This window comes from Nipponia nippon, unplaced genomic scaffold (genome assembly GCF_047370975.1).
Source record: "Nipponia nippon isolate SJK-2023a ecotype South Korea unplaced genomic scaffold, ASM4737097v1 scaffold_12, whole genome shotgun sequence".
In the NCBI taxonomy this organism is placed as follows: domain Eukaryota; kingdom Metazoa; phylum Chordata; class Aves; order Pelecaniformes; family Threskiornithidae; genus Nipponia; species Nipponia nippon.
In genome coordinates, this window is record NW_028262313.1 from 20876861 (window position 1) to 20904252 (window position 27392).

The 27392-nt window shown below is 36.6% G+C and overlaps 1 protein-coding gene across 1 annotated transcript in view; it reads left to right on the forward strand.

Annotated features, from left to right (window-relative positions):
• The window catches only part of LOC148056741 (uncharacterized), a 236146-nt gene that overhangs the window by 136860 nt on the left and 71894 nt on the right, over positions 1–27392 (forward strand). The window contains exon 4 of the mRNA XM_087749119.1: positions 18801–18952. Coding sequence (XP_087605245.1) covers positions 18941–18952 — 12 coding nt within the window. The 5' untranslated portion in view covers positions 18801–18940. The remainder of the gene's footprint in view (positions 1–18800; positions 18953–27392) is intronic.

A 27392-nucleotide genomic window follows, 5' to 3' on the forward strand; every position in this document is an offset into this window, starting at 1 on the left:
AAAATTCCGTTTCTTTATTATCTAAGTAGTAATGCAATTACTGGTCTGTGAGGGGGTGTTTTTGTTTATTTGTTTTTTTTTTTAAATGTTGCATGACATAGTGCTATTAGCATTTTTATGGAGTAATGATGATGAAAGAGGAAACTGCATTCCAGTGGCAGGTCACCTCTAGGTTAAAAGAGGAAAAAAAAATATGCATTCTCTGTCTCAATTGCCTACCATGGAAGCAATGGTACCTAAATGTTCACGTCAAGCATTTTGTACTGAGTACTAAAATATAACTGATACAAGACACCGCCCAAAAAGTAAATAGCAGGGTAAAATGCAAAATTATTTACACAAAGATAAAAGTATATGTGGAGGTAAATAAGTTACAGACCGTGGGCTATAGACAAATATAAATCCTTTGTCCTGCTTGAGCATTAAAGTTTACATTATTACAACTGCCCGTATTCATGTGCAACTATCACGATTTCATGAGCTTTATGATATCTAGACAAGTTTCACAATAAATGACATACAAGTCAGTAATAGATTTTTATTCTATAAGCAATTAGAATATATTTGCAATTAGAATATATTTGGTCTTCCACAAGTGTATACAAATGCTAACACAGGGGCCAACACAGTACTGAGATACTGAGAAACATGATCTTTTTTTTTTTAAGGTAGATAACCTTTCTAATGTTTCAGAGAAGCTGCCTAGAGAATAATATCGGTATGAAATTATCATTTCTACATATCTGGCATTGTATAATTTAATGCTGTCTTCTCTTGACACACTTAAAGTACATACACAGTAATGGCAAAGGTTACCTGTGTGATCCAATTTATTGAAAAAAATAATTGCTATTTTGCTCCTTTAATCCGGGATGCTCTTTCTCGTTTGTGAATTTTGCTCCTTTAGCCCAGGATGCTCTTGCTAGTTTGTGAATGTCCGTGCTTTTCCTTCTCATTAATGAAAATGTTCAAAAAGCTAAAACCAATTATATTAGTCTCATTAAGGTAGCTTTCAAGTTCTAGCCATGTGGACTGAATTAAGAAGACTATTTTTGTACTTCTGGACCAGAAAGGAAATGAGTTACACTTGAGTGGGCGCTAAAATGATCTTCAGAGAGCAGTATTAGGCTGAAAATATGAATATGACCATGAATAAAATTTCAGAGGAAAAAGAACGTCATTTCAGGTGGTTTCGGTTTGATTTTGTCCATACTAGACAAAATCTCCACTTTAAAGGTGAAATACCGTGAAACGCTTTACTCTCTTCTGAAGATGCAAAAGCTTGAATTCTCGCAGATCTAGTTCAGATTCACACATGTTCTGATGGTTGTCTGAATCAAATTCCTCCAAAAATGCAGGTGTGAACTTGAAAAAAGAGCTTCTATGCAAAATGTGCGGTGTTTGGTGTTAGAAATGAGTTCAAGGAGCCTGTCTCTCAGCCTTCGATGATTTTAATCTCCATCTGGGCCTACAGGGGCAGCTCCATTGAGTCAGTAGAATTACGCCTTTTTGAGTTGTTATTTATTTGAAGGAGCATTAGTATGTATCTGATTGAAAAAATTTTGTTATCAGCTAATTCTGTTCGATAAATGAGTAAGGAAAGACTCCTGTGAATTTTTAATATATCTGAAATATCTGGTGCATCTGTATCCTCATGAATGAGAATATTCTAGTTTTGAGGAAGATAACATTTGTAGCAGCTTCATTTCTGTTTCATACAATACTACTTTCTCCATAAGCAGTATTAGTAAAAAAAAAAAAAAGTAATTTACCTGCACTAATATTTCGTTCTTTTCAGCCCTAAATGTTTCATTTCTTAAATTTCATTTCTTGTAAGAAGAAATTTAAACAAGCTAAAATTGATATTTACAAAAATAACCACCCTGATTAGATAGATTAAAATCAGAATTTCTCAATTTGCCTGTGGAAACATATTAATGTAATGGATTCTTTTCTGAATTGGATGACAGACAGATTGATGTGTCAACAGAGAAAGGAGTTATAACCATCAATGTGTCTCTCATTGTTTGACAGTGATTTACTACTGTCCAACAAGTCTGTTAGCTTAACTTTCAAATTGAGTTATTCACAGAGTGCATTATGCTACAAGCATTTTTTGCTGTGATACACAGACCGGTAACATGGCCTCCCAAGACTGCTCCAACAGAGCTGTCACACCCTGAAAGACATTGTCAGACAGCCCCCTGCTTCTGCAGGGTACCCTAAAGTCGCTGGCAGTCACACAGGCGGTTCTGTTAGAGGAGAGGGTCTATAACTTGAGTTTTTAGTTTTGGAGTTCAAGAAGAATATCTTTTTTGGAAACTCAAAGCTGCATTTTCTTTGTTATGCTTTCTTTTTTTAGGCCTGAAAGGCACTTTTTCATCTTAAATGGAAAATTCTGATGAATACCGAATTCTGTAAAACCAGAAAATGACTTAATACGTGCATGATCAAGGCATCTGTGATCTTGGAGATGTAACATCTACACAGTGTTTAACTAATGGGTAGCTCAAGATTTGCAATAGTGTTAGTACAATTTTAGAATTTATCATCTAAATATAAATATAAATTCCTATATTTTTAGATCCAAAAGTGTAGCTAAGGCAATGGAAAGCCTTGAGATCCTCAATCCTCACTGAATCAGCTAAGAAAATCCTTTTTCCTTTCAGCTGCTTCAGAAGCAGAGCATTAATTTTTCACTGTGTTATCACTGGATTTTCAGAATTTATTGCAGCAGAATATTCTCGTTTACCATTGATAATTGTATTTCCAATTTGAAATGTGTGTACCTTTATGATCTGATAAACCAACTTTGCTGTTGATTTTAATACAAAGAGAATCTGGTCCTTCATAAATGATTAGCTTAATTATCCATTCATTCACCTTTGTCACTCTTACTAAAATAGTTTGCAAGCAACGTAGGCTGCAGTAAAAAGTAAAGATTGGAACTTGTCAGAGTAGGAAGATGCTTGTCTTCATTCCTGGTGTAACAATGAAATGGTGAGGTGCTATTTTTGAACTTTAAAAATTAATAATTTTAAAGACATTTAAACACCTTCAAGAGAAAAGCGTGGTTTTGATCAGAATGGACAAGGCTGCAATTCTATCATGTTTTTCCTCTATTATTTTGGTAGAAGTAATTTATCCAGATTAATATAATAATTCTCAGTATGTTTTTTCCTCCTTAAAAGTTTTGTGTGTTTCTGCTTTGCTTTTTCTGAGCTAGACTTGAGCTAGGTTTGACCAACCACTGCATTTTTTACATCACTTGGAAAACCATCGTGTCCTTGGGCCTTTTTTCAGTTATGTGGTAATTTTCATAGTAGTTTTCTGTAATCTGTGTTGGCATTAGCAAAGGACATCCTTATGTCCCTGACTCTCTTGGTTTGAATACATGCTGATAACTATATTCCCTGCCAGAGGTAAACTTAATGGTTCAATATATATACTGTTAATAGTGACTTAGCTCTTATTTGCTATATTTTCCTGTTGCCAGTTCTTGAAAACTCTCAGTGTTTTTTAACACATTAATTTGGTACTTGAATGAAGTACCTAAGGCCATCATTTACCTGGCAGTGTTTTGCACATAGAACTTCCCAGAGATGCTGGTTTGGTGTGTTTCATTTCTGTAGCATGTTGTGTTACATACAATCAGACATTGATCGGTTCTTGTTGATTGCTATGATCAGCAGCAGTGTATAATTCTGAGGCAGTTTAGCACAAAGTTTAGCACAAATCCATTGAATTTTCAGGGAGGATAGGGACGTTGAATGTTTGTCATTAAAAGACCTTAAAAATAGCAAAATAGTGTATTAAAATTATGTACACTTTAATAATTTCTATTTGGAGGAGGGATTTTTTAAAATGTCCTCAGGGCCCTTAGTTGCAGAAAAGAGTGTTAACTGTGGCTGAAACTGTCATACATAGAAATGTTTTAGTGTTAGCTAAAGCTGACCTGATGTCAACTTGCAAATGTGAATAATACAAGAAGTCTCAGATACAAAATTATTTCATGTTCAAGTTCTTAATTTCCTTGCAAAGGATGGCTGGTTTTGTCTGTTGCAAAAAAATGGCAAGGTGACATATTGTGTTTGGACTTGCTCATCCACTTTCTGAGAAAGTATAACGAGAGAGGAGTAAGCAAGCTTCACGCAGTTGCCCAAGGTCAGTCCACAAGCATGAACCAAGGACACTGAAATGTCTAAGATAACTCAGAACTGAGTGAAATGTATGTCAGGTTGCGTTTCATGGTCAACATATTTCATTGGTCATTCGTTTAATGTGCTATATTTTCTACTCTTTGTATTCTTTCTGTATAGGCATTGCGTAGCATGAGGAGCGGTATCAGTATTACTAGCATAGCATAAGAAAATTCTACAGGCTAAAAAGTTGTTTGTTGTCAAAAGACCCAGCATCAATTACTATGACAAATAAAACATGGACTGAAGAAGAAATTGCAGTTTCCCTCACACATAAATGATTCTATTGTAATTCAGCCATCCCATCTGTTAGAGCCAAATTGAAAGTTTACAATAGAGCATATGTGACTTGAGGAGTGTGTTTCTCCTTTAATGTGCCGGAGTGTTAGAAAAACAATCATATTATGTTGTAGTTGTCATAGTAACTCACAGGGTTTTTTTAATTAAATAAAATGTATTATATGAAAACTATTAGGCGATAGCATCATTTTCAAAATTAATGAAATTATTCTGGAAAATATATACAATTTCAGGAGACTGTGAAGATTCTCAAACAGCTTTAGTTATCCATTGAGTAATGTTTCAACTAAGCATTGGGAATTCCCTTCAGTAGCAGTTCATCTGTGTGATAGGTCCAGAATCACACTGTACATTGTAGTGACATTACATGTTGTACCTCAAACCTTAATATTTCATTTGCCACCCTCAGAACATCATTCATTCAGTGCTAGGGAACATAGCAGTTAAATGTCTATTCCAATCTAAAATCTGCTGGAATTTGTTTTTTCCTTTTAGCATAATTTGTGTTATGGCTGTTGGATTCCTCAATCATAACACTCGAATACTTGGCCTAGAGAAAACAAAAACAAAAAAAAAAGTAATGCAGTTATTTTTTTTTTTCTTTCCTACTAAGCTACATTTGATGTGGGTTTGTTTGTTTGTTTTTTTAATTATTCACATATTCTGGAGTTAAGACTCAAGTGATAGTACTACATAAAACAATAATTAAAAATAGGAATTCAGATATTCTACATCCTTGACATGAAATTCTGAGACCTGAACTAACATATTTCCAACATATTCTTCATTTGTCATGTTCCTTCTATTTTTGCTTCATGCCAATTGATCTTCTTAAGATTTATTTTATTTTTCTAAAATGTATTGATGCAAGCAAAAGTTGCTGATCAGCTTTGCTTGGAAGAAACATACTGTGTGGAAATTTCCCACAAAATGGAACATATTTTGTCCATCTAGAGATGCGCACCAAATTCTCTTTGGATAGCTTGTTTTCTGCAGAGCTAAATAATATCAAACATATCAGCCCGGGCTGATTTAGTGCCAGTGTAAGCAACTTAGTGTAGTTCAGACTGAGATCACTTAGCCCTTATTCTGCTTACCTGCAATGCATGAGTAGGAGAGCCAGTGCTGCATGGATTGACATTAGAGCAGGGGCGTGGGTGTCAGCGGTACCTGAAATGATTCTGCAAGAGCACTTAGTGTGGTATGGGACAACCCAGCAGCCAAGGATAAATTAGGACTGGACACAGTGAGTTGTTTGTGCTGTATGTAGTGCTTTCTCACTGATCCAGTTACATGTAACTTCATTCTCGAGATATGACCTTACAGAAAGTAGTTTGGGAAGAAAGGAGGGTTATTTTCCTTTTTTCTTGACTGATTCTTTTATCAGGAGCATTTCTGACAAGAATCTTGAGGAGGTCCTGTTCCCAGTCCTGTTGCAGTTGTCATGTTGTAAAGACAATCTCTAAGCTGCTTTGGCCCAGATTAACTTTTAAGTACTGAACTGGGGTGTTTAAATTCGGTGCTTAACAGTTATAGGTTTCCTCTACAGTCAATGAAGGAGGATGGACATCTCCAGCAGACCCTTTGAATCATAAAATTAACAGTCTAGATGTGCTCGCCTTTTCTACTGTCTTTAAAGGAACTGGACATTCTAACTTAGTTGCTTCATTTAGATGTCTAAAACTAGGTGAGATGTTCCCAGTCTCTTGCATTTTAGTTTTACCTGTCTTTAGAACAGGAATAATACTCGTGATGCAGAACCAAATATATCAAAGTTTGTGCCATAGTTCTAACAGCTGCGGAGTTAAGCATAAGTGCTACTGCAATACCTTAAGTTTTCCCGTGGTGTGTTAACACATTGATTTTGAAAAAAAACCCAAAAAACAACATTTGATAGCTATTTATTGTCAAGATCTTTTGGCTTAAATTTCTTAATTTTTTTTTTTATATTAGTGTCCTGCCAGATCTTTTCCTCTCTTTACTTTCTGTAGACTTTAAAACTATCGCCTAGGGGCTTTTCAAGGGAAACAGACTTTTTAAATAAAATACCAGCAAAAAGGGTAAATTTTGGCATTAAATTAAAAGACAATGAATCACTTTTTGCTGTTAAATTAATTACCATCAAAGGTTTCATTAACAGCAGATTATTTTATCAGCAAAGTCAACAACAAAATTGGAAACTGGACAATTTTCTCCCATTATCAAAAAAAACATTTTATGGCCCCTTTTTTCTCACTTTGTCCTTTCTAGAAGACTGACTACAGCATGCAGAGTGGGATTCAAAAGTCCTTAAATCTCTTTCTGCCTTCTTTGTTTTAACTGGAGTTGAAAAAGTGATGTCAAAAACCAATCTGTATGTTAGTCTGATTCTGTCTAAAAATCAGCTTCTGTACATCATTAATACAGAAACATTGAGTTTAGGATGGTGTGTCCATTTTAAATAAAATTGTTTTTTTCAATAGTTATCTAACAATTATCCTTCTATCTGCTAAACTTTCATTGATATCCGGGTGAAATTACTTTAAATAACCTTGTTTGGCTGAGTTCAAAATATTTGCCTGCTAAGATTTCAGCTCAGCTTAGCTTTACTGAAACATCAGGGCTGTTCAGTGTTTTAGGCTTTTAATGAAAAAAAAAAAAAAAAAACAAAAACCAAAACCTAAACCTCTTTTGATTGTTCTGCTTCTGTTATGAATTTCTACTGTGTCCTTTTTGGGGGTCATTTCAAAGACCAGAATTTCTGCACAAGTTACAAGAGTGAGTTACAAATCATCTCTCAGGTCTGAATTGCAGCGTAGCTGTATGTTACTAATACTACTATGTGTAAGCAGAGAAACATCAGATAGACTGAGGAAAAAGAGCAACAGTCGTGTTTTCTTTTTCTGATTTTAATAATTAAAGAAATCTTGATAAATTTTTTGTGAAATGTGGGAACCAGTAACTCTTAGAGGTGTTGGAAGTAGAAGTTGGTAGTTTAGAAGATCGAAATATTGATATAACAACATTTTTTCCCCTGTCATGCTAACTGTCACGACATGATCTTTGGTGCAGATTTAGGTGTATTCAATGATGTATTTTGGGGTTTGTTCCCTTTTCGAAAGGGGATTCAGTGGTCGTAGTAAGGAGAGATGTTTGCTTTGCACAGAGGGTCAGCAGGTGTAGGGTACTTACGAAGCTTCTTATAGTGCCTTTGGAAGGGGGCTACCTTGTGATATTTAACTGATTCATTAGGTTGAATTTCATACTTAGAGATAACATGGGAGCTTTCATTATACAACTCAGGGTACGCAGACAGTAAGATGGGGTGGAGCTGCTGCCTTATTCATTGCACAGGGACTGATGCAAGGGGTCTACAAGGTTTGTGGGCTATAATTATCCCTAGTAATTTAAGAATCCATTTACCTTCTGTGGATGGAGATACAGTTTAATCAAATATAGTGGTAAATCAGCCTTTATTAGGCACATTCTGTAGGCTATTATGTAGGTGTTAACATTTAAAATGCTTCTGTATTAAAATTCTTCCCAGGCAAACAAGCACAGGTTTCAATTGCAAAAAAGAATTTTGCAGTAATGACCAACAAAGTGTTTTTTCTTTATAAATTGTACTATTTTGAACAAAGACTCTTGATACTTGTAATCCAGGGTTATGATTTCCACATACTGTGGTCACTGTAAACCAAATGACTACATTTGAAAATTCGTAGCTGCAGACTCATTTGGTCAATAAATAACCAGAACACTTAAAAGCTAGACATTTGCAGCAATATATTTTTCTGTTAAGATGGCAGTTTCCAGATTTGCTCTTAATTACTTCAAGTGAAGGGATGCAACCCCAGATCCCTTTGCAGATCTTTGCTCGTGGGTGACTTTGAACTCCCTTTCCATTTCCATTTATATGTGCTGACCTCTAGGTTTGGAAACCTCTGCATTAACATTATGATTCTCTTTGGGATTTAAAATAGAAATGCTTCATGGGATTTCTCTTCATTATTATTAATGGCATAGAAAGCATATTAGCCATATTGCACTTGCAAGGTAGCTCAGCTTCCACAGCAACATACATTTTGGTCTGTATAAAAAAGAGACAGCTGCAGTGGAAAGGTAGTTCTATAGACTAGCAAAAAAGATACAATTGCTGAATTGGTGTTTATCGATTGTTGTGTTAATCACACTAATATTTGGTCAGCAGTTATCACTAAAAGCATACTTTTCTAAGGCCTTTGAGTCTAAAGGCAAGAGTATCTGTCCAATCAAAGACTCGGAGGCACAGTGGTGATCTCTGATAGCAGGCATAGCTCTTTCATGGCAGCTACTGTTGCAGTCAACGGGATATTCCCATTATAAATTTCAAAAACTTATATACGGGCATTTCTGGTCATTTTGGCTAGAATGTTAACTGTTGGAAATTTGATACCTTTCTGACTTACAATAGTTTTACTACCCATATTTTGAGGGTAGGGAATAGCAACATCCTTCAAGTCCTTCAAGGACATCTGTAACACAGCTCAGAGTTTAGTCTTGATGTTCCAGTTCCCAAGCCACTTCCTTAGTAACCAAATCAGCTTTTGGTTTTAAAACTTATGCTGTCCAGTTTGGGGGGGAGCGTAGAGATACAATCATGTCTGGTTTTATGCTGTATTTTGAATAATAAAAATTGGTGATTGGGCTTTTTTTTAAAGACCGTTTTCTGAAGTTACTTGAACAAGCTGCATTTATTTGTTAACTACAGGTGAGGGTCATGTTTGCGAGTGAAAAGCATGAAACAAAAATTTCAGCAACTGTTCTAATTCTGCAAAATTTAACAGTGGTATTAAGTACTTTGTTTCAGAAGAACTTAAATTTTTGCTCTCTTACCACTGACTATTAGGTGTTTGGGAGCAATAAAGCATGCAGTCCTGGTTTCTGTGAAATTTATAAGCACTGCTTCTATAGATATCGTTCTTCAGGATGTCTACAGTTAGAGGCTTGGAAGTTAGGACTTAAGCTCGGACTTCTTTCCCCCCTTCTATGGAATTTGAGAAGGTTTATGTGTAAGAGCTTGAGGCTCTGCCGGTCCCCGTGCAGTTTTCACACGGCAACAGGACCCTTAGACCTGTGAGGGTGAATCAGAATGGGTAAGACAGTGCCATCCCGGAAATGCATAAATTCTACTGGAGCTTTAGTTTCCTTGCAAATTATTCAGTCTTTGGAGACGGGATTATACCTACCTACATGACTAGTAAATCTGTCCTGAAGGGTATCAGCTTGCATTTACTGCAGACTTCTGTTTAGTGACTCACAATAATATTTAATGTGCTCTGTTAGCCTCTGGTTATAGTAAAGGCACCTATTCAGTAGGTCAGATGAACTGGGTTGAGCTATTTCTAGTTCGCTGGAGACAAAAGACATGGAAAGTTCTAAATGGCAGCCCACAGTTACTATAATGAATGTGATCACACCCAAAGAAAAAAAGTGGGATGAATAATAACAGCAGGTTTGAGAGGTGCATTTAATTTTCATATGATATATTTTAAATTAAATTATGAGTGCAATACGAGCAGGATTTCTTCTCAAAAGCTAAAGGCTAATCATCAATGCCGATAGATTTATCTATTACACACTGTCTGCTATCTAGATGTATGGTAATTGTGATTCTGGCTTACTGTTTAAATCTTGAGAAAATAATAGAAATGGAAATAATGCCAGCTGGCCTTTTTGTTCCAAAGAATTAAAAAGAAAAGGAAAAGCAAACATTCAATGGCGCTGACAGTTGCTTGCTTTCTGGGCAAAAAGCAGCATCTAATTTCCATTTATATGTCCCTCACAGGGATAATGTTTTCAAGCTTCACCATATAAAAAGAGTCAAAATAGTTTCTCAGTTAATAAGTACCACTACTAGGCTTCTTGTGTAAAAATCAGAGCTTTTAACATCCGTAATCTGGTGTCCTGCTAGAGTTTGCCCAGGGAGTGGAGCAGGAGTGCATTTGATGTTGTGACTTGAAAGGCAGATGGTCATGTGGCCCAGGTGTTCCGAGTTAGCCTATATGGGCAATAAGATGCAAAATGTATACAGTTGGCTAATAAATACTTCGCTCCTGCCATTCCTGAAATAAAGGAAAAGGGTTGTTTTAGTCAAGTCTTTCTTTCCTTTTTTTAATGCTGATCCTATCAGTGACAGTCCAAATAGAAATGGCAGATATTTTCTAGATCGGGGGGTTGGCCTTTATGTATCGGTGATTTTGTGTAATAAATAGTTTATTCCTGAAATAAATATTAGTATTAATATCTTTGTTGCATATGTTTATTTAAATTACCAACTTTTGAGTAGTTCAAACAGTTTTGGTTTTTAGAAGTAAATGGCCAATGTGAATATCCTCAGTTGTCCTGAATGAATGAAACATTTACTGGTCTTCATTATTGCTAGTTACAGGTATCAGCCGACACTGGAAATAGTATTAAAGAGTGTCAAAGAAGGGGGCTATGGATATCATAAAATAAAGATAGTTAAATAGAATTTAGTTCTTTCTGACAAGCTAACAAAGGATCTAAGCTGTGAATCTTAAGGTTCCTAAAAGATAATAATAATAAAAAAAACCACTTAAATAGCCAGCCATCACATTTGTAAAGCAGACTATTTTTGTCAGCTGCTAGCATGTAAATAAAAAACACATTTGGTGGACAGTGCCGATTTTTCAGAAGTGTAATAAAGGAATAATCTTCCATTAAAGCATTATTGAAATTTAAATGGTCCATCAAATAACTTACAGATTATATCTGCTGCATGAGAATATCGCATCCAATCCACTTATTCTACAGAGGTCCAGGTGTCTATGCCCACAGGTCCCTTCCATTTCACCACAGGATAGTCTTGTCATTATATGACTCCATGTACAACCTGCAAAGGTATGCCAAAATACGCATCCAGATCATAAAGGAGAAAAGGCTGTATTCCCTGAAAACATTAGCACACTCAAGAGAAAAAATAAGCCTCTTGCTTTTGATCAGGGAGTTCAATTCCAAACTCTGAGGTACTGAAATAACAATTTGTAGGTACTTACGAAAATTCACAGGGGAAAAAAAACAATTGACTTGTTTCCCTTGGATTTCTCATGAAACAGAAACAAAAAAGATACGTTTCATTTACTTTGGTTCATGCCAGAATTTAACAGATAATATCAACAAAAAACATAATAGTTTTAGCAATCACATGTAATCAATTGCAACAGGTAAAAAGTACAGTTAGCATTAGGCTTTTCATTCTTCTTTTAAATGCATAGAATTTTTAACTCTCTTTAAATACACACAAGAGGTGAAATAAAAAAAGTAGATGGGGAGAAACTTTTCTAGAAGACCGATAGGCAACCCTTTCCCTGTATTCAGAGCCTCCTAATTAAAGTCAGCAGCAAAGCCTGTTTAATATAGTGGGAATGGATCAGGTTCATCCCTTGAGGTTTGTTCCCCTTCCCACCTTTGTAACTATTTCCAGCTCTATCTGCCCTCATTTTATTGAACAAATAATATGGATAGAAGTAATCTAAACCCACTGAAAGATCATCGTAAAGAGAAATTTAAAGTACTGGTTTATAAATGACCAAGAACATGAAGTATAACATAGCAGTATAAAGTGCTGACATGATGTCATCTGAAAATTTAAAATAATAATAGAAAAAAGAAAAAATTGCTAGCAGATGATTCATTCTGATATGAGGTCTTAGAATTTTTCCAAATGTGGTTAAATTACGAGAAGCCATGGCCGCTTCTTTTTTCTCAATTTGAAAAAATTCCCTGTCACATAGCAATGGATTAAAGTCAACCTTCTTGAGGGTCACTGCATAAGTTGTGTAAGGGGGGGGGGGAAAAAGCAGTGTTTCTTCTACAACACCTTGAAAGCCAATTCTGGCAGTACAACTAAAAGTTTAGCTAGCATTGTAAGGAATGGAATTCACCCTGATTCTCTGTATCCTGTCCTATCTGTGAGTAAGGTGATTCTCAGCTGCTTTGTTTTGATTAATGCACTGGATTCTGTGTATTTTTACCGTTTAATTAGTATTTATTGCAATTTTATTAGTCTGTATTGCCCATAAAAGTTTGTATTGAAAGTCCAAAGACTTTACATGCTAGACTCAAATTCCCTCCCACTCCCACCCTTCAATCACAGCATAGGCTGTTTTAGGATCTTTTGTATCTTGTAAAACACATCTTTCGAGTGCTCCCATATTATGTTATTGGTTCGGTGGAGATTTTGTTTCTTTATAGCTTTCAACCATCCTAACATATCTGCAGGATTTAGCACTAAACAAATTCAATAACTTTTTTTGTCAGTCTTCTAATTATTTCTTCCTTCAGGTAAAATGCAAATAGAGCAAGCAGCAGATTAAGGTGTTTCTGAAAGCTCTGATCCTCTACTGTCATCTCAGGAATGTTATGTGGGGGGGGGCGTTTCATAACAACAATAAAAAAAAGACTGAATATATGTCACTTTTTCTTTCATACTTCGTGAAAAATCCTTTTTATATGGTACTGGTATAGTCTCGAAGAAAGCCTCTACCTACTCTCTCTAAAACTATTCTATTAGCAGTCTTTGTGGCATAATGTTTGTTGGAGGAGAGATAAAGAGAAAAGGCTTTTCTTAAAGATTGTTTAGTGTGAAGGAAAAACAAAGCAGTAAAACAGAACACATAAAAAATGAAAATTGCTATATAGTTTAATGAATATTTTGTAAAAATCATTTTCTATTCTCCTACAAATTCATGATAGCAGCACTGCTGGCTGCTTGTACATGATTTATCATGTCAGATTATATTGCAGCAAGCAGACTATATACCCTTTGACCTTGAAGACTCCTACTATGCTGCTATAAATTTTGGTTTCTTAAAAGCAAGGAGTGAAAAATGCCCTTTCATTTAGACTGTTACTGAGCTTAAATACCTAGCAAAATGAAATTTTGTTCTTTTTATTCTGCTTTGTGTTAGCAGATGATATTTTGTCATTCTGAATTTATGTGGAAAAATATTTGGAATTTTTTGCATCTCTGTCTTGATGGGTATGTCTACAGCTAAATGTTATTTTCGGCACAAATATGTGGGCCATGTTAACAGAGCTTTTCCATGCCAGTGTTTGCTGAGCTGTGAAAAAATGTGAAGTTCTCAGTGCAGCTTCTTTCGGAACCTGATTTTTGACTGTTTCAGCTTCAGCTTTGTGACAAACAAAGAATTGCTATGTGATGAAAACCTGGAAAGACACGTTGTGAAACAAGGAAGCCTGATTTCTTACAAATGCTTATGCTACATTCACATTACATTCACCAAACAGAAGACCTGGAACTGGAGTTTCCCTCATGCCCAGTACTTCTCCTTTGCCCCCCAACCCATGAGATGGTGTCAGCAGGCTCCAACGGCCCCTAGCTACTGCCTGGAGAAGGAAGCACCGTGCTGCGGTGGGTGAGCAGCTGACGCGTGCTCACTGGCCTGCTAAAATATCCCGCTTGGTGAAACAGAACTACAATGTTGAACTCTCAAGCTTTCCTTCTGTAGGGACAGTAGTTTTCCTCTCAAGCTGCCGATTTTCATAGTTCTTGAATTTTGTATCTTTGAGACCTCTACTACTTGTCAAATCGAAGTTGACAAACGGATCCAAAGGTCTTGATGGTGGGGAGAAGGGCTGCGTTGTTTCCAAAATAAGAAAAAAATAAGAAGAACATCTATAAAAATGCATTGTGTTTAGTGAAAAAGTAAATTTGTGATGTAGTTGTAAAGGAGCCCAGTAGGCAGTTCCCACCTTTTTTCTATAGAAAAGTGTATTTTGGTCTCTAAAACCTTCAAAACCATACTTTGCAGAACCATATCCTGCATAGAAGATGCAAAAATTATATCTGCTAGACACCTGTTTTATAAATAGTCTGTTAAATAAAGGGTTCAGCATCATGGGGTTTTCATCTTCTGTTCTTTAATCTGATTCTTAAGTTCTTCTATCTATTTAATTAAGCTTGCTCTGCTCTCAGCCTGTTTAATTACAGGCAGCTTAGGTTAACGTACACCTCATCCACTGATGAGCCAAAATTTCATGGCTGCTTTATTTTGCTTTGTGGGAAAGATATTTAAGAGCCTCTTCAACTAAGAATAAAAATAAATAAATGATACATATCTCTATTGAGTGAGCTAAATTGTGCCCGAGAGCAAGCAGCAAAAGTCCAGCTAGAGGAATGCTGAATTTGATCCACGGGGATAGATCCTGTGCAGAGATGGCAGCGGGAAGAATTGTGTAATAATATAGTAGTTGTATCATTAGTGTAAATTAATGTGTTAATTTTGCAACAGCGTACAGAATGTTTCCACAGCAGAAGCACATATGAAAAAGGCAGTGACAGTTAGTTATGGAGTTCAACTGATTTTCTCAATACTGAATTGGAGGAACTTTCTGTAAAGGAAAAAAAATTCAATTTCTGTATCACTTTTATTGCATTCAGGGTACCAAAACAAGGACCAAATAACGGCAACTGAATGAAATAACTTCTTGGAATCGAACCATAAGAACTGCATTATTTAATTATGATAATGTTTTTACATGACAATTGACCCGGACAGCATTTAAAGCTGTAAGCAGGAAGTTTCCATTTTTGGTCCTGTGAAGATGAAGAAATATAGGCTTTTTATTTTACTAAGGCCTTGCATTTTATTAATAATATCTTAAACCATCCAGACTTCTGTATTCAGTATCAAGAGGATTATCAAAACCAAAACTAAGAATTAACAAAATAATTTTTTTTTCATTTGGAATTATCCTTTCAATAAAGATTACTGGAAAGATTACTTTAAAATGAAAAACAGAACAAAATCCAAACCAGTCATAAAAAAATATATTGAAATTATTATAAACAATGAAAAAACAAATATTAATATAAATAAACTAAGATTTTATGTGTAAAACTTTCATATGGTAAATAGTAAAAAAAAAACCAAAAAACAGGGAATATTAAGAAAACAAAGGAGCATGATTTTATAGTGTAGGGGCACTACCTATTGAGGCATCCATGATTCTAATACAGACTCAGAAGTTGATTTTTGTTTTTTACTTTAAGTGGTCATTCAGTGCAGCATAAAACAGTTAAGCAGTTCTAATTTCAGAAATAGCAATGAAATACCTCATCGATTAAGATACAGACTCTCTCTATTATTCCTTCTCTGGTTTGTTGAATTTTAAATTATTTTCTCTGTGCTGTTACTCCTTGAAAGAAAGAGGAGAAAAATCCCTTTTCCCTGCCCCGCTGTGTCCAGGTGGAGCAGTGTCCCAACGCTAGCAGATGCTATTTTCAACCCTAATAAGCAAATTGAATCTGGTCTCTTCTTTCATAAGTGGTCTGCGTAATATGCAAGAGGACATTCTTGCTAACAGCAACAGCATCTTCAGAAAGGATTTATAGATGTCCTGGCTTCGGCTGCAATAGAGTTAATTTTCTTCCTAGTAGCTGGCATAGTGCTGTGTTTTGGATTTAGGATGAGAATAATGTTGATAGCAGGCTGATGTTTTGGTTGTTGCTAAGTTGTGCTTACACTAGTCAAGGACTTTTCAGCTTCTCATGCCCTGCCACTGAGAAGCTGGGAGGGGGCACAGCCAGGAGAGCTGACCCAGACTGCCTAAAGGGCTATTCCATACCATATGACATCATGCTCAGTATAGAAACTGGGGAGGAGTTGGTCGGGGGGCAGCGATTGCTGCTCAGGAACTGGCTGGGCATTGGTCGGCAGGCGGTGAGCGGTTGCGTTGTGCATCACTTCTTTTGTGTATTCTTTTATCATCATCATCATCATCGTTATTATTATGATCCCTTCCTTTTCTGTCCTATTAAACTGTCTTTATCTCAACCTATGAATTTTACTTTTTTTTTTTTTTTTCCCCCTGATTCCCTCCCCCATCCCACCGGGAGGGATGTGAGCAAACGGCTGCTGGGTTCAGCCACAAGAACAGAGTAAATCCTATTTAGCACGTTGAAGGGAAAGGAGTGAAAGGAGATGGTTTGAGGCTGTGGATCCCGAAATGGAGCATTTTCCTGTAGCTTTCACCAAACAGCACTGCCCAGTAACTATAGGCAAGAGCTTTTCCACTGAACTGATAGAAAGAGCTCTAACTTCTTGTTACACCCTGAGGAAGCCTATGTTGATTAAAAAGATTCAAATGTGACCTGAGATTAATCCACTGACTTCACTATCAACTATTTCTATTTTTGCTTAATAAATATTAGGACAAAATATGTGAAGTACTGTAATACCAAGTATTATAAATGGGATTCACTGAACAGAGAATCTCGCATACTGTAAATTGCAGTAAAACAAAAAGTAAGACTTATCTGTCACTTCTGTAAGTGGCAACTAAAAATACCTTTACAAATGTAATGGAGTTAGGGAACTCTCCTGGTTTTTAATTTATTTTCAATATTTCATTAGCATACACTTTAACCTTAATCGCCAGTCCCCACAGGATTCAGATGCTGTGCCAGAACAGATTTCTCATAGGCAAAATTAATTTTCTACAAATAACTTCCCTATTTTTCCTAATTCAGGAGCACCAGAAGGTAGCACAGCTTTGGTGATTTGATCTCGATACATAAGATTTCAGCACTTGTTTTAGCCAGCATTCTTGTGTATTGAATTTTCTTTTTTAGACTGCTAAATATTGGGTGTGACTTACAGGAGGATATGATTCATTTTGATGGAACAGCTTCTAGGTATCTGTATTGGTGCTTATTAATTACTTTAGCAGAAGTGTTTTGTTCCTTCAGTTCCTCTTGAGGATTAAATACCACATAACATATGTTAGATTTTGGCAATCTTATGTTTACAGAAGTTTAAAAAATATTTTGAGCAGTTGTGCATGAAATTATTTAATATCCCTCATGAGAGGAAATGCTAACAATGTTAAACCCAAATACAACTGCTTTCTATGAATACTCTTTTCATATCTCATGAGAAAGTGCTGAATGGAATATGAAATTTCCACACTTATTTGAGCTCTGGAAAATCGAGCCAACAACGATACCTGAAAACAAATATTAAGAGAGGAAAATGTAATACTGAAAACAGTTGAAAATAACACATATTGGCCTAGTTACAGTTCCTAAGTAGGGAAAAAAGTAAGGTTGTTTCAGAAGTACATCTAAGTTAAATATTCTAAGAGCCAGATCGTAGTACAGAAATACAAATATATTGAGAATCTGGCAAGTTATTTTCTTAAACTTTCTTTATTTTCTTTAGTTTTATGTCATTATAGAGATGATGACTAACAGAAGCTAATTCCTAAATGAAACTGAAACGGCCTCTGAAGGAGAACTAGGAATTGCGCTTCTCCATGTCTCCTCTCTCATAGTCGCTCTGTACCAGTGGCAGGGGCTAGCCTTGAGCCAGCAGGCTGGTGGAGGTGGTGCGCTTACCTGGCGGGCAGGGGTGCCGCACTTGTGCAGCAGCTTGGTAAGCTCACCTTACCCGAGACTTGTGCAGTGCTGGCCATCATTCCTACCTTAATTGGTTCCACATGAGAGACAGGTGCTACCCTTCCTTTGCCTTCCACAACTGGCATAGTGCTGTCTTCCTCTGGCATGACGTTTAAGGGACTGGAGAGAAGAGAATTGTCTCCTTCTGTATCAGGCTTTGGAATCATACCGTATATCTCAGGTTCTTTCTTTCTCCTACTGTTACTTCCACTGCTGTTTTTATAGGGGACAAACCCCCCTCTAAAAGCAGAAAACTGTTCCTGTCTCTCCTCTACTCCCACCTGGGTTCCTAGGTACTTAGCTAATCCCATCAGCCCCAAGACTGATGACTTCCCTTCCCAACATTCCTTAATAATTTGGGAAGTTAAATATACAGGTGAATAGTTTGCATCCCCCCTGATAGCAGTAGTTCACACATGCTTAATTGCTTTGGCTTCATTTCATGCTTTCTGCTGCTGCACTTCAGGTGAGTTTGCAGTGTTCCCCTGCTCCCCTATTTCCTCCACCCAAAAAAATCAAGTATGAGACATTTTTGGAGCCTACCTTTTTCTGCATTCATTTTTTCGAAAAAATTATTTTATTTAGGAGGGCAGTAATAATTTCTGAGTGTTATTTTCTGTTTCACATATAACTGCAGAAGGACATTATTTGTTATTGCCGGCTAAGGTTTACTTACGCGTTTAAACCCAGTGGTGAACCTCTAGAGGAAGAGACTGCCTGGCCATGAGCCTTCTCGCTGTGACTTTCATTACATTTTCCTTAATCTGCCTCCTTCATCCCTATACACAGCGGTGATTCAAAGCACATGCAAAGTAAACATCCACCTACTTTACCCACAGGCCTACCTAGAACTACTTTTTGGAGACTGGAATGGGATGTGTGGACACAGAGCTTCATCGTGGAAGGAGAAAGAGTTCAGAGGTTCTTCACAGGAGAGATGGCCCTATGTGGTGACTGACTGATGACAAACTGAACCAGGATGGCTAAAAAAGTAAGTGAAAACATTCTACTTCTAAAGTCTCTTCTTGCCCTTCTCAAGAAACTCCCCTTTCCCATTCCTTTGTTCTTGTGTTTTCTCTGAGCACCAACCTCATCTACCGGCTCCCCAGTCTCTTTCCCCCTTTATTCCACCCGATTACTTCTCTGTCAGTGCCTCAGAGGTGAATGTTGTCCATATGGCTTAAAACTTCAGTGACTCTCTGGATGTCTATTTCTAAACTCTGTCATTACTGAGCCAAGCGGCATATTTCAGTGAAAGCTAATCAAATGCACGGTGTTATCGGTACCTGCACCCCTGAATACTAAACCCATGCCTCTGGTTCTCAACAGAAAAGAGGGTTTCTAAAAGGTGTTTAACATAGAAATCAGTGAACTGTGTTTGTGGAAATCACTACTGGCAACTGTTACACATTGCTCTCCTGTTCTAAGCTGCTGGTGTTATTTATATGATCTTAAGCAAAAAGGGTTCACAGGCGAAAGTGGTGTATTCTTTTGACTTCACATAGGACTGAAATGGCCTTTCTAAATTAAATATTTCCCTACGGAGGAGTGACTTTGCTCAGTAGTTTTGATGCTGTTCTGATCTGTCAGGATAAGTCTCTCCCTTCCCAAATTCTTATAGTACAGCTAATTCACTTTGCATCTCTTCATAGCTTTTTGTTGCAGGAGTATCAGTGTCAGATCTTTGAAGATCTCTAAATGTGAAAGCTTAAATTGCAGTCTTTCTTTGGTTGTATCCTAATACCTGCTTCTTAATAGCAGTGGTGCTTCTGGTTGTACTATCACAGTGTAAGAGGATTAATTTCTACTCTCAGGTGACTCTATGTAAGTTGTCAAAAATCTGTCTGAATATTCAAAGTGTGTTCCTTAAAATAATTCAAAATTGGAAAACCGGAGTTGCAGAAAACCAGCAATACCTGAGTGGACTTCTCTATAGCTTCTGACGTTAAACGCTTAGGACATGAAGATCTGCTGTAGATTTTCTGTGTGATGTTTTCCAAAATCACTTCAGATCATTGTATCTGTTGTTTATCATTATAATGTGATCACAAGGAGTTGCAAGGATTTATGTAATTTGAATTGCAGGATCGAGATAATTGTAAAAATTCCTATAAAATTCAAAGTATTTTCACTTTTTTAGTGCCATTCTATTCATCTATTTCTTCTTATGAATCTGATCCTTTTTTCATGGGCACAACACTTCAGCTGTGCAGTCTCTCATCCAAGTCTTTGGAGAGGAAAAAAAGAAAATGGCAAAACCAAAGCATCATGCAACTTCACGTGTTAAGCATGCGTTTAGTCATTTAACACAGGAGTTTCATTGTTCTGACTGTACAGCAAGACCTATGATAAAATGAGTGATAAACTTCAGATTTTTATCTTATTGCTAAACAATTAGATCAAACTGTTATTGAAATCAAAGACAACATTAGACTTGGTACTCAAGAAGAAAATGAGTAACCAGATGTATCTCAAATTAAAGAAGTAACATATTCAGAAGTTGCAGTGCAAGGCAGAAGATACCTCACTAGAGGTTATTATATGAATGAAAGACGGTGGCTGAGAACATGTTGGGGGCTACATCAGCTTTCGGGAGGCCTCTCGGTGCAATGAGAATGTCTCCACTAGTGCCAGCAGCTCTGGGGTCACACTGAGTTTTGCAGGAGTTTTCCTGGGTGAACCTGCTGCCAGAAATGAGAGTCCCTTGCTTCTGTGTCCCTGCATCTTTTGGCAGGGTGGTTCAAAAGACTCATACTGGCTTGCTGTAAAGGGAAAGAACGTTTCTTCCCCTAATCTCTCAGTGAGACTACTGTATGAGTTTTCTTGAGTAAATATTGCCCTTTTTCTTTCTATAATGCACATGGAATAGTTCCCTTGCCTTGTCTTCGTGTTTTTTGGAATGATACAGCTGAGAGTGTTGGATTTCCTGTATATGAGCTTGGATGAGGTTATTTTCCAGTTTAGGGTTTTTTGGCTTTTGTTCTTTGGCCTTCAGAAGGAAAAAAAAATTGTAGACAAACATGTGCACCTGGTGCTAAAACAATAGGTACTAATACATTTATAAAGAGGATGGAACTGAAACCCTCATGCACTAGGTTTCCAGGAAAGCAGTCAGCCATGCCTTGCTCTACGCCAACAAAATAACTGTTTTGTTCTGTTGTTTGCATTTACGATGATTGTTGAAAGCTTTTCCCTTTTTTTGTACTGGCTTTAATTACAAAAAGAACACATAAATAGTATTACAGTTTTTAAATGCTGGTAGAGGCAATAGCTGAAGACAATCATGAAGGAATAAAATTACTGTAAAATTAGTGTAAATTTTATTTGGGGAAAAAAAAAGGTGAAAGTCCTTTGTTCATTCTGCTAGAAGGAGCAAAATCTTCTTGAAGTTATGTATCAAATAGATTAGTATTGTGGAAGTAACTGAGATACAAGTATAATTCTTGTGATCGGTATCATTACGCGTTTGTCGAAAAAATGTGAAGCACGTTACATTAGCACATTAACGCAGTCTAGCCACTGTAGTTGCAGGTCTTCAGCTTTTCTGCATTAAAATAAAGTTCAAGGTGAATGTCATCAGACCACATAATTTATTTTACATATTCTGGATATGACATCTAATATTTCACACCAACACTTGAGTATCGATCTCATTTGTTTTCTGTGTGCACTTTTCTATCATATCTACCTAACTTCAGCTGAAGTCTCACTCAAAAGCTGAGTGATGGTGAAACTCTGGTTGGATATCATTTAGGATATTTGCTTATGTTTTCATTTTTGCTTCTTCTTGAGCTATAAAACAATTATTCTCAAAGCATAATCAGAAAAGACTGGAAGAAAATCCGCAAAAAGGTATAAAAACCACCATGAGAGACATATGATGAGTGGGTGGGTTTTCTTCGGAGTCCATCTGTAAAACATTTTAAAAAAAATGACATCCCACAAATATTTGTTAGAGGGAAGGATTGGTTCTGAGATGTTCGGAGAAGATAGTTAATGGAATTGTGACAATTTGCACCAACTGGGATATGTTTCCGAGAGCTATGCATTGAAATCTCAAAAGATCAGTATGTAAGAAAGTACTAGCACCTTGAGCAAAATAAATTAATAAATAAAAGGGAAGAAAAGGTACAGGTAGAATTAATTACTTGATCCAATGAAGTATTTCAACTCATTTAACTAAACTTAGTGGACCACTACATGGTTTTTTTTGTAAGGAAAATATGCCAGATATTAAGAACATCCTACAGTTCTAAATTAAATACATTCCTGTACATTAATAGGCTTCAAACTCCATGTGACTATAACTCCATAACATATCATTTTCCATTTTATTCTCTCACCACTTAAGTTTTGGAATTAGTTGCCAAGATACTAGTAATTGGTACTAAAAAGATAACAGTATGAACACAGTTTGTATGTTTTCTTCTGTATAGTTGAAAGAGAATAAAGTGAAATGGGATTGTGTTAAATGTATGTTGAGAAAATTAAAAAATGCTACTTATAAAGAGGTTCTTTTCAAACTCTGAGAGGCTCAATGGGACTATTTTACAGAGGCATAATACGTAAATTTGAAAGTTTTCTTCCTAAGCCTACCATGTCCTATCGTGTTACAACAGCAAATAAAAGGTGTTTAAGGGGTTTTAAGGAAAATTCAGAGGTCTTCTAAAGCTGAAAATAACTTCCCAAATTGTCACCCATAGTAGGCCTTCTGCAATTCCATAGAAGTGAAATGTAGCTACTCTCGCTCCACCTGTCAGAGCCAGGCTGCCTCATGTGTAGGCGTGATAGTGCTATTGGGATCTGTTGCTGAAATAATTTCTTAAGAGGGATGGATTGTTATTCTTCCTGCATGTCAAGAAGAGGGCCCTAATGCCTTAGCAGCCCCCAGTCCAGGCTTCAGCCACTTACTGGAGTCAACATGGTAAGATCTACACCCTGTGAAATAAGACTTCGATTCTTTAAGGAAAAGGAGGACTAGTGGAGTTTTAACAAGGGATAAAGAAGTCACAGTGAGGAACAACAGATGTATGAAAATTACGGAGCACTGACTTAGGAAGGAATTCTGTGTAAGAGACCCCAGACAGAGGTGTAAAATAAAGCAAGAGGAGAATGGAATATGTATTCTGGAACTTCTACCAGTTGGGAACAAGGAATAAGAAAGGCAAAAGCTGAAATAAAAACTTGAAAGGGATGCACTAGTAGGAGGAGACCAGAGCTTCTGAAGGGCACAAGTCAGGGTAGAAATGCATTTCTGTGTGATCAAGGGAGGAACAGGATGGTCAGTGAGAGGAAACAGATTTCAGCTGGGACAAGGAAATTGATCCAGCAAGTGTGAGTGGGGATTAAATTTGTTTGGCTCTGGGTAAACCAAATCAATTCATAAAGACTTGATTGTGGGTTGAATTGATGGTGATGGTGCATGCACTAAGTGGTGTTGAGTTACAGAGGAAGATATTTGAATATGTATGTCAGCGTGAGGGGAATTGACTTTGACTGTGGAGGACAAAGTGACTGAGAATTGATTTTTATTGTGGAAGGAAATTGATCTCGAGAGAGAGGGAAAATCAGTTTGATTTTTGTGTGAAAGGAAAGCTCTGACAATGGTAGAGAACTGATGACAGAAGAAATGGACTTTGAATTTAGTCATGACGTGATTTTGGCCGTGATATTTGTAGCAGTTGATAGGTGTCTTGCATGAGATAAGATTATGTGCTCTGTTCTGTGAGATGGCACTAGTTAACTTCCAATCAGATCAGTAATTCATATTTGAGCCAACAATACCAGTTTTTGGAAAGCAGCATTGACCAACAATTAAAAAAAAAAAAAAAAAAAAAAAAAGGAGGAAAAAAACCAAAACAAACAAACCCACTAGAGCACTACTATAAAGACAATGAGTATGTCTGAGAGCTGTAGGGCTGGAGTTTAGCTTTCCAGTAGTGGAATAAGGAGCAGAATAATGGTTTTGTCTTGTACTCATTCAAGTCTGATAGAGTTCTGGCATAAAAATAGATAGGAACTGTATCTTGAATAATTTCAGTATATTCACGCTGTTAGTTATATTCATGATTGTGTTTACCAATATGTATACCCATTAAACATTGCTATCCTTCTAAATCATCTTGTATGTTTGAGTGTGGAAGCCTGTTTAAGTGAAGAAGTGAGCCTCGTTCCATCTAATGTGAGAACAGTGTGTGGTGGTTTAGATCACCAAGTGGAATGAAGATTTTTAAAGAAAATTAACCAGAGGTGGTTAATTCCATAGGTAATTGTCTTCAAAAATCTTGATTCTGCTTCTGATTTGTTATTACAGTAAAGACTGGCTGGGCTGTTTGAACTGTCTTGATTTGCATCCAGGAAGCTTAAACGCTGATTGGAACAAAGCAAAAGCAGAACCGAAACAGGAAAACACATGCGCCAATAGACATATTCTTTGTTATCCTTCTAAGCAATAATAAGAAAGCTGGTGTACTCGACAATCTAATATATTCAGAGGTATATTTAACAGCTGATTAAGTAGACTGTTGAAAATTGACTCAGTCAATTTGTCAAATTATCAAATAACTCAGATTTAGTTGAGATAAAACCATGTAACTGAGATTGGCCTTCAGGGAGGGTAGTTATGAACACCTGTAATATTCTATTCTGTAAAAGATCAGCAACTTATTAGCTACTTGTTGAGTCCAAATTTCAAGTTTTAATTTATTTTTTAACCTTTAAAATGCTGATATGCTGATTTATTTGACATTTCTGTTGACATTCCCAATCAAAGGGAGGTCGGTATAGTCAAGGCTGAAAAATTCAAAAAGAAAAAAAAATAAGCAAGTTTACTACACTGACAACCGTTGTGTTTCTTTATATTTGACAACTTCTGCTGGTACCTGGCAGAGATCTTTTCTTCCTGCCATCAGAAATTATTTTAATGTCTGAATCTGGCTGTAAGACTCATAGGTGGGATTGCTACGTCCTTCTTGAAGGCAAGGAGGATGTCGGGAACTATGGGCCTGGACAACCTAATGCACCACCACATGAGGTTAGGTTGGCCTGAAGAAGACTATGGAGAAAGTCTTCATGGAAACTCTTTTCAGGTACAAGATGGAAAAGGTGACTGGGGTAAGTCAGTGTGGGTTGAACAGGAGCAAATCATACCTGACCAGCCTGATTGCTTTCTGTGCTAAAATAACAGCCTCTCTGGACCGCCTCTGTTAATTACAGAATATTATTAGTCTGTTGGGGTTTTTTGCTGTTGACTGAATACCGGTATTTCCTTGAACACTATTGAAGACAAATAGGTTTTAGTAACTATTTTATCAGTGGATTTCATGCTGGGCTTTTTATTATCAATCTTTTTCTCTAAGTTAATTTTTTGGTCCTTAATTAATCCATCACAAAACTTTAATATTCTTTTGCTATTACCTACCACCCATAGGTGTTCATTGAATTAAATATCTAGTAAAGGCATTTTTTTTTAAAGTTAGCTAACTAATAGAGTCTGTTCAGTTTATGTGTGGAAAAAATATGCACGTGTATTTAGCTTTGGGCATATGAAAAGCTCGATCAAACTCTTCATGTTTTTGGCAAGTGAATAGATGCACAAGTATGAGCAGGATAGGCATCCTTTCTTTGCCACTGAGCAGTAATGCAGGAAGATTCTGTACATAGAGATTGTGGACAGTTGGAATTCTGCAAGAGTTTATGAAACAAAAATAATAAAAATTCTGCTTCAGAACAAAAATTATTTATCTCAAATATTTTGCAGAAAGCAAATGCCAAGGCAATTACAGTAAATTGTAAAGCCAAAGTCTAGCTGGAACCCCAAGTATTAGCAAACAGATAGACAAAATAGTTTAAAAAACACAGTGATGAGTCATCTAGACAAATTACACTGCTGCTGTGAAGGTGGCTCCTAAATACTGTCATTGCCAGGAATTTTGCTGTCGTCCTTTTCAGTTTCTCTTGCTACTCTTGCTATTATTTTTGTCTGCCCGGATTCCCTTAGTTTGTTCTCAGAGAATTGGTTTGTGATAAAATATTTTTTTTAAAGTATAACAGCAAAAAATGTAGAGAACTCTTAAATACTTAAGTGCATATTTAGTGATTCAAAATTGAGCAGCTCACAGTTTTAGTCATAGCTTAACTGTTGGCAGATGAACTAGTTTGTCGTAGCATTACACTTACTTTTTAATGGTTGAGTTCAACAGATAATAAAGATACAAGGTAGTACATGCCAGTTCCAAGTTCAGGAAACCTGAGAAGGGGCTCAGAATAGGCTAGTTTTAAACAAAAAGAGATAAAATTGAAGCAAGTTTTATAAGAAAGGAAGTCATTCTTTTCATACAGGTTTTCTTTCATTAGGTAATATATGGCATGTAACAGGAAATATATAGGATGCAATAAATCACAAAAAAAGTGAGTATAAGATTTTCCCAGACTTTAGAGGTCTGTGTGTTCCATAGTATTTTATAAATATTAGGTACTTAATTGTCTGTGTGAGAAATAACTATTATTTATTGCCATTTTACATTTAAACTAAATTAGGAGCTGTAGCCAAAAATATCACTCCAGGGTTTATACAGTTGTGTCTAAATTCATGCTGGTGTGTTTTAACCTATGCACATATCCATTTAAAAGGGGGTTTATCTCCTGCTTGACAATTCTTAATAACACAATAGACCACTCCTGTATCCCCTTTCCATCCATTAGTCAATATATCCACAGCAACAAGTGATAACCCAGCAGCAAAAAGCATACTTAAGTTCTTTAAAATCTCCCACCTGAATTGCTGTAGCCAGGAAAAACAAATGGGCCCAAATATGTGTGGCTATATTTTTAAAACTGCTGAGCACCTGCATCTTCATCAAAAGATGTTGGATGTCAGCACTTAACAATTTAGTCCACCAAATTAAAAATATTAACCATGTGAATTCATAAAGACTACAGTAATCTGCGTCAGGGCTGGCGTTTTTCCAGGAGTCCATCCTTGGTTTGGGATGTTTTTCATGCCATTGCAACTAGTTATTTTTGTGGCTACTTGTCTCACGCGTTGCTCAGTGGGGTAGCTGGCCCTGGTGGGATCCAGCTGGCTTTTGCTGTTGAGGGTACATGGGCTCTAGAGCCAGCGGCAGTCATCTGAGCAGCTGTGAGCTGCTTTGGGATCTTCCCCAGAAACAAGAAAGATCAATGCTTATGGGTTTTTAAGACATGGTTTTGAGTGAAGTGCGTGCTACTTAGGTCAAATCCCCTGCATTTTTTCTTTTCCTGAGATTTGTTCACATTACGAAGGCTGTCATCCCAAGGAGTATAGGCAGAACTTAGAAAAAAAGCAGGGCTGATATTTTTCCAAGATGGGTGAATCTGTAGCCTTTTGTATGTTTGTAGAGGGCAGCTGTGAGCTCGCATTTTTGTATCTGTTTCTCAGAGGACATTAGTTC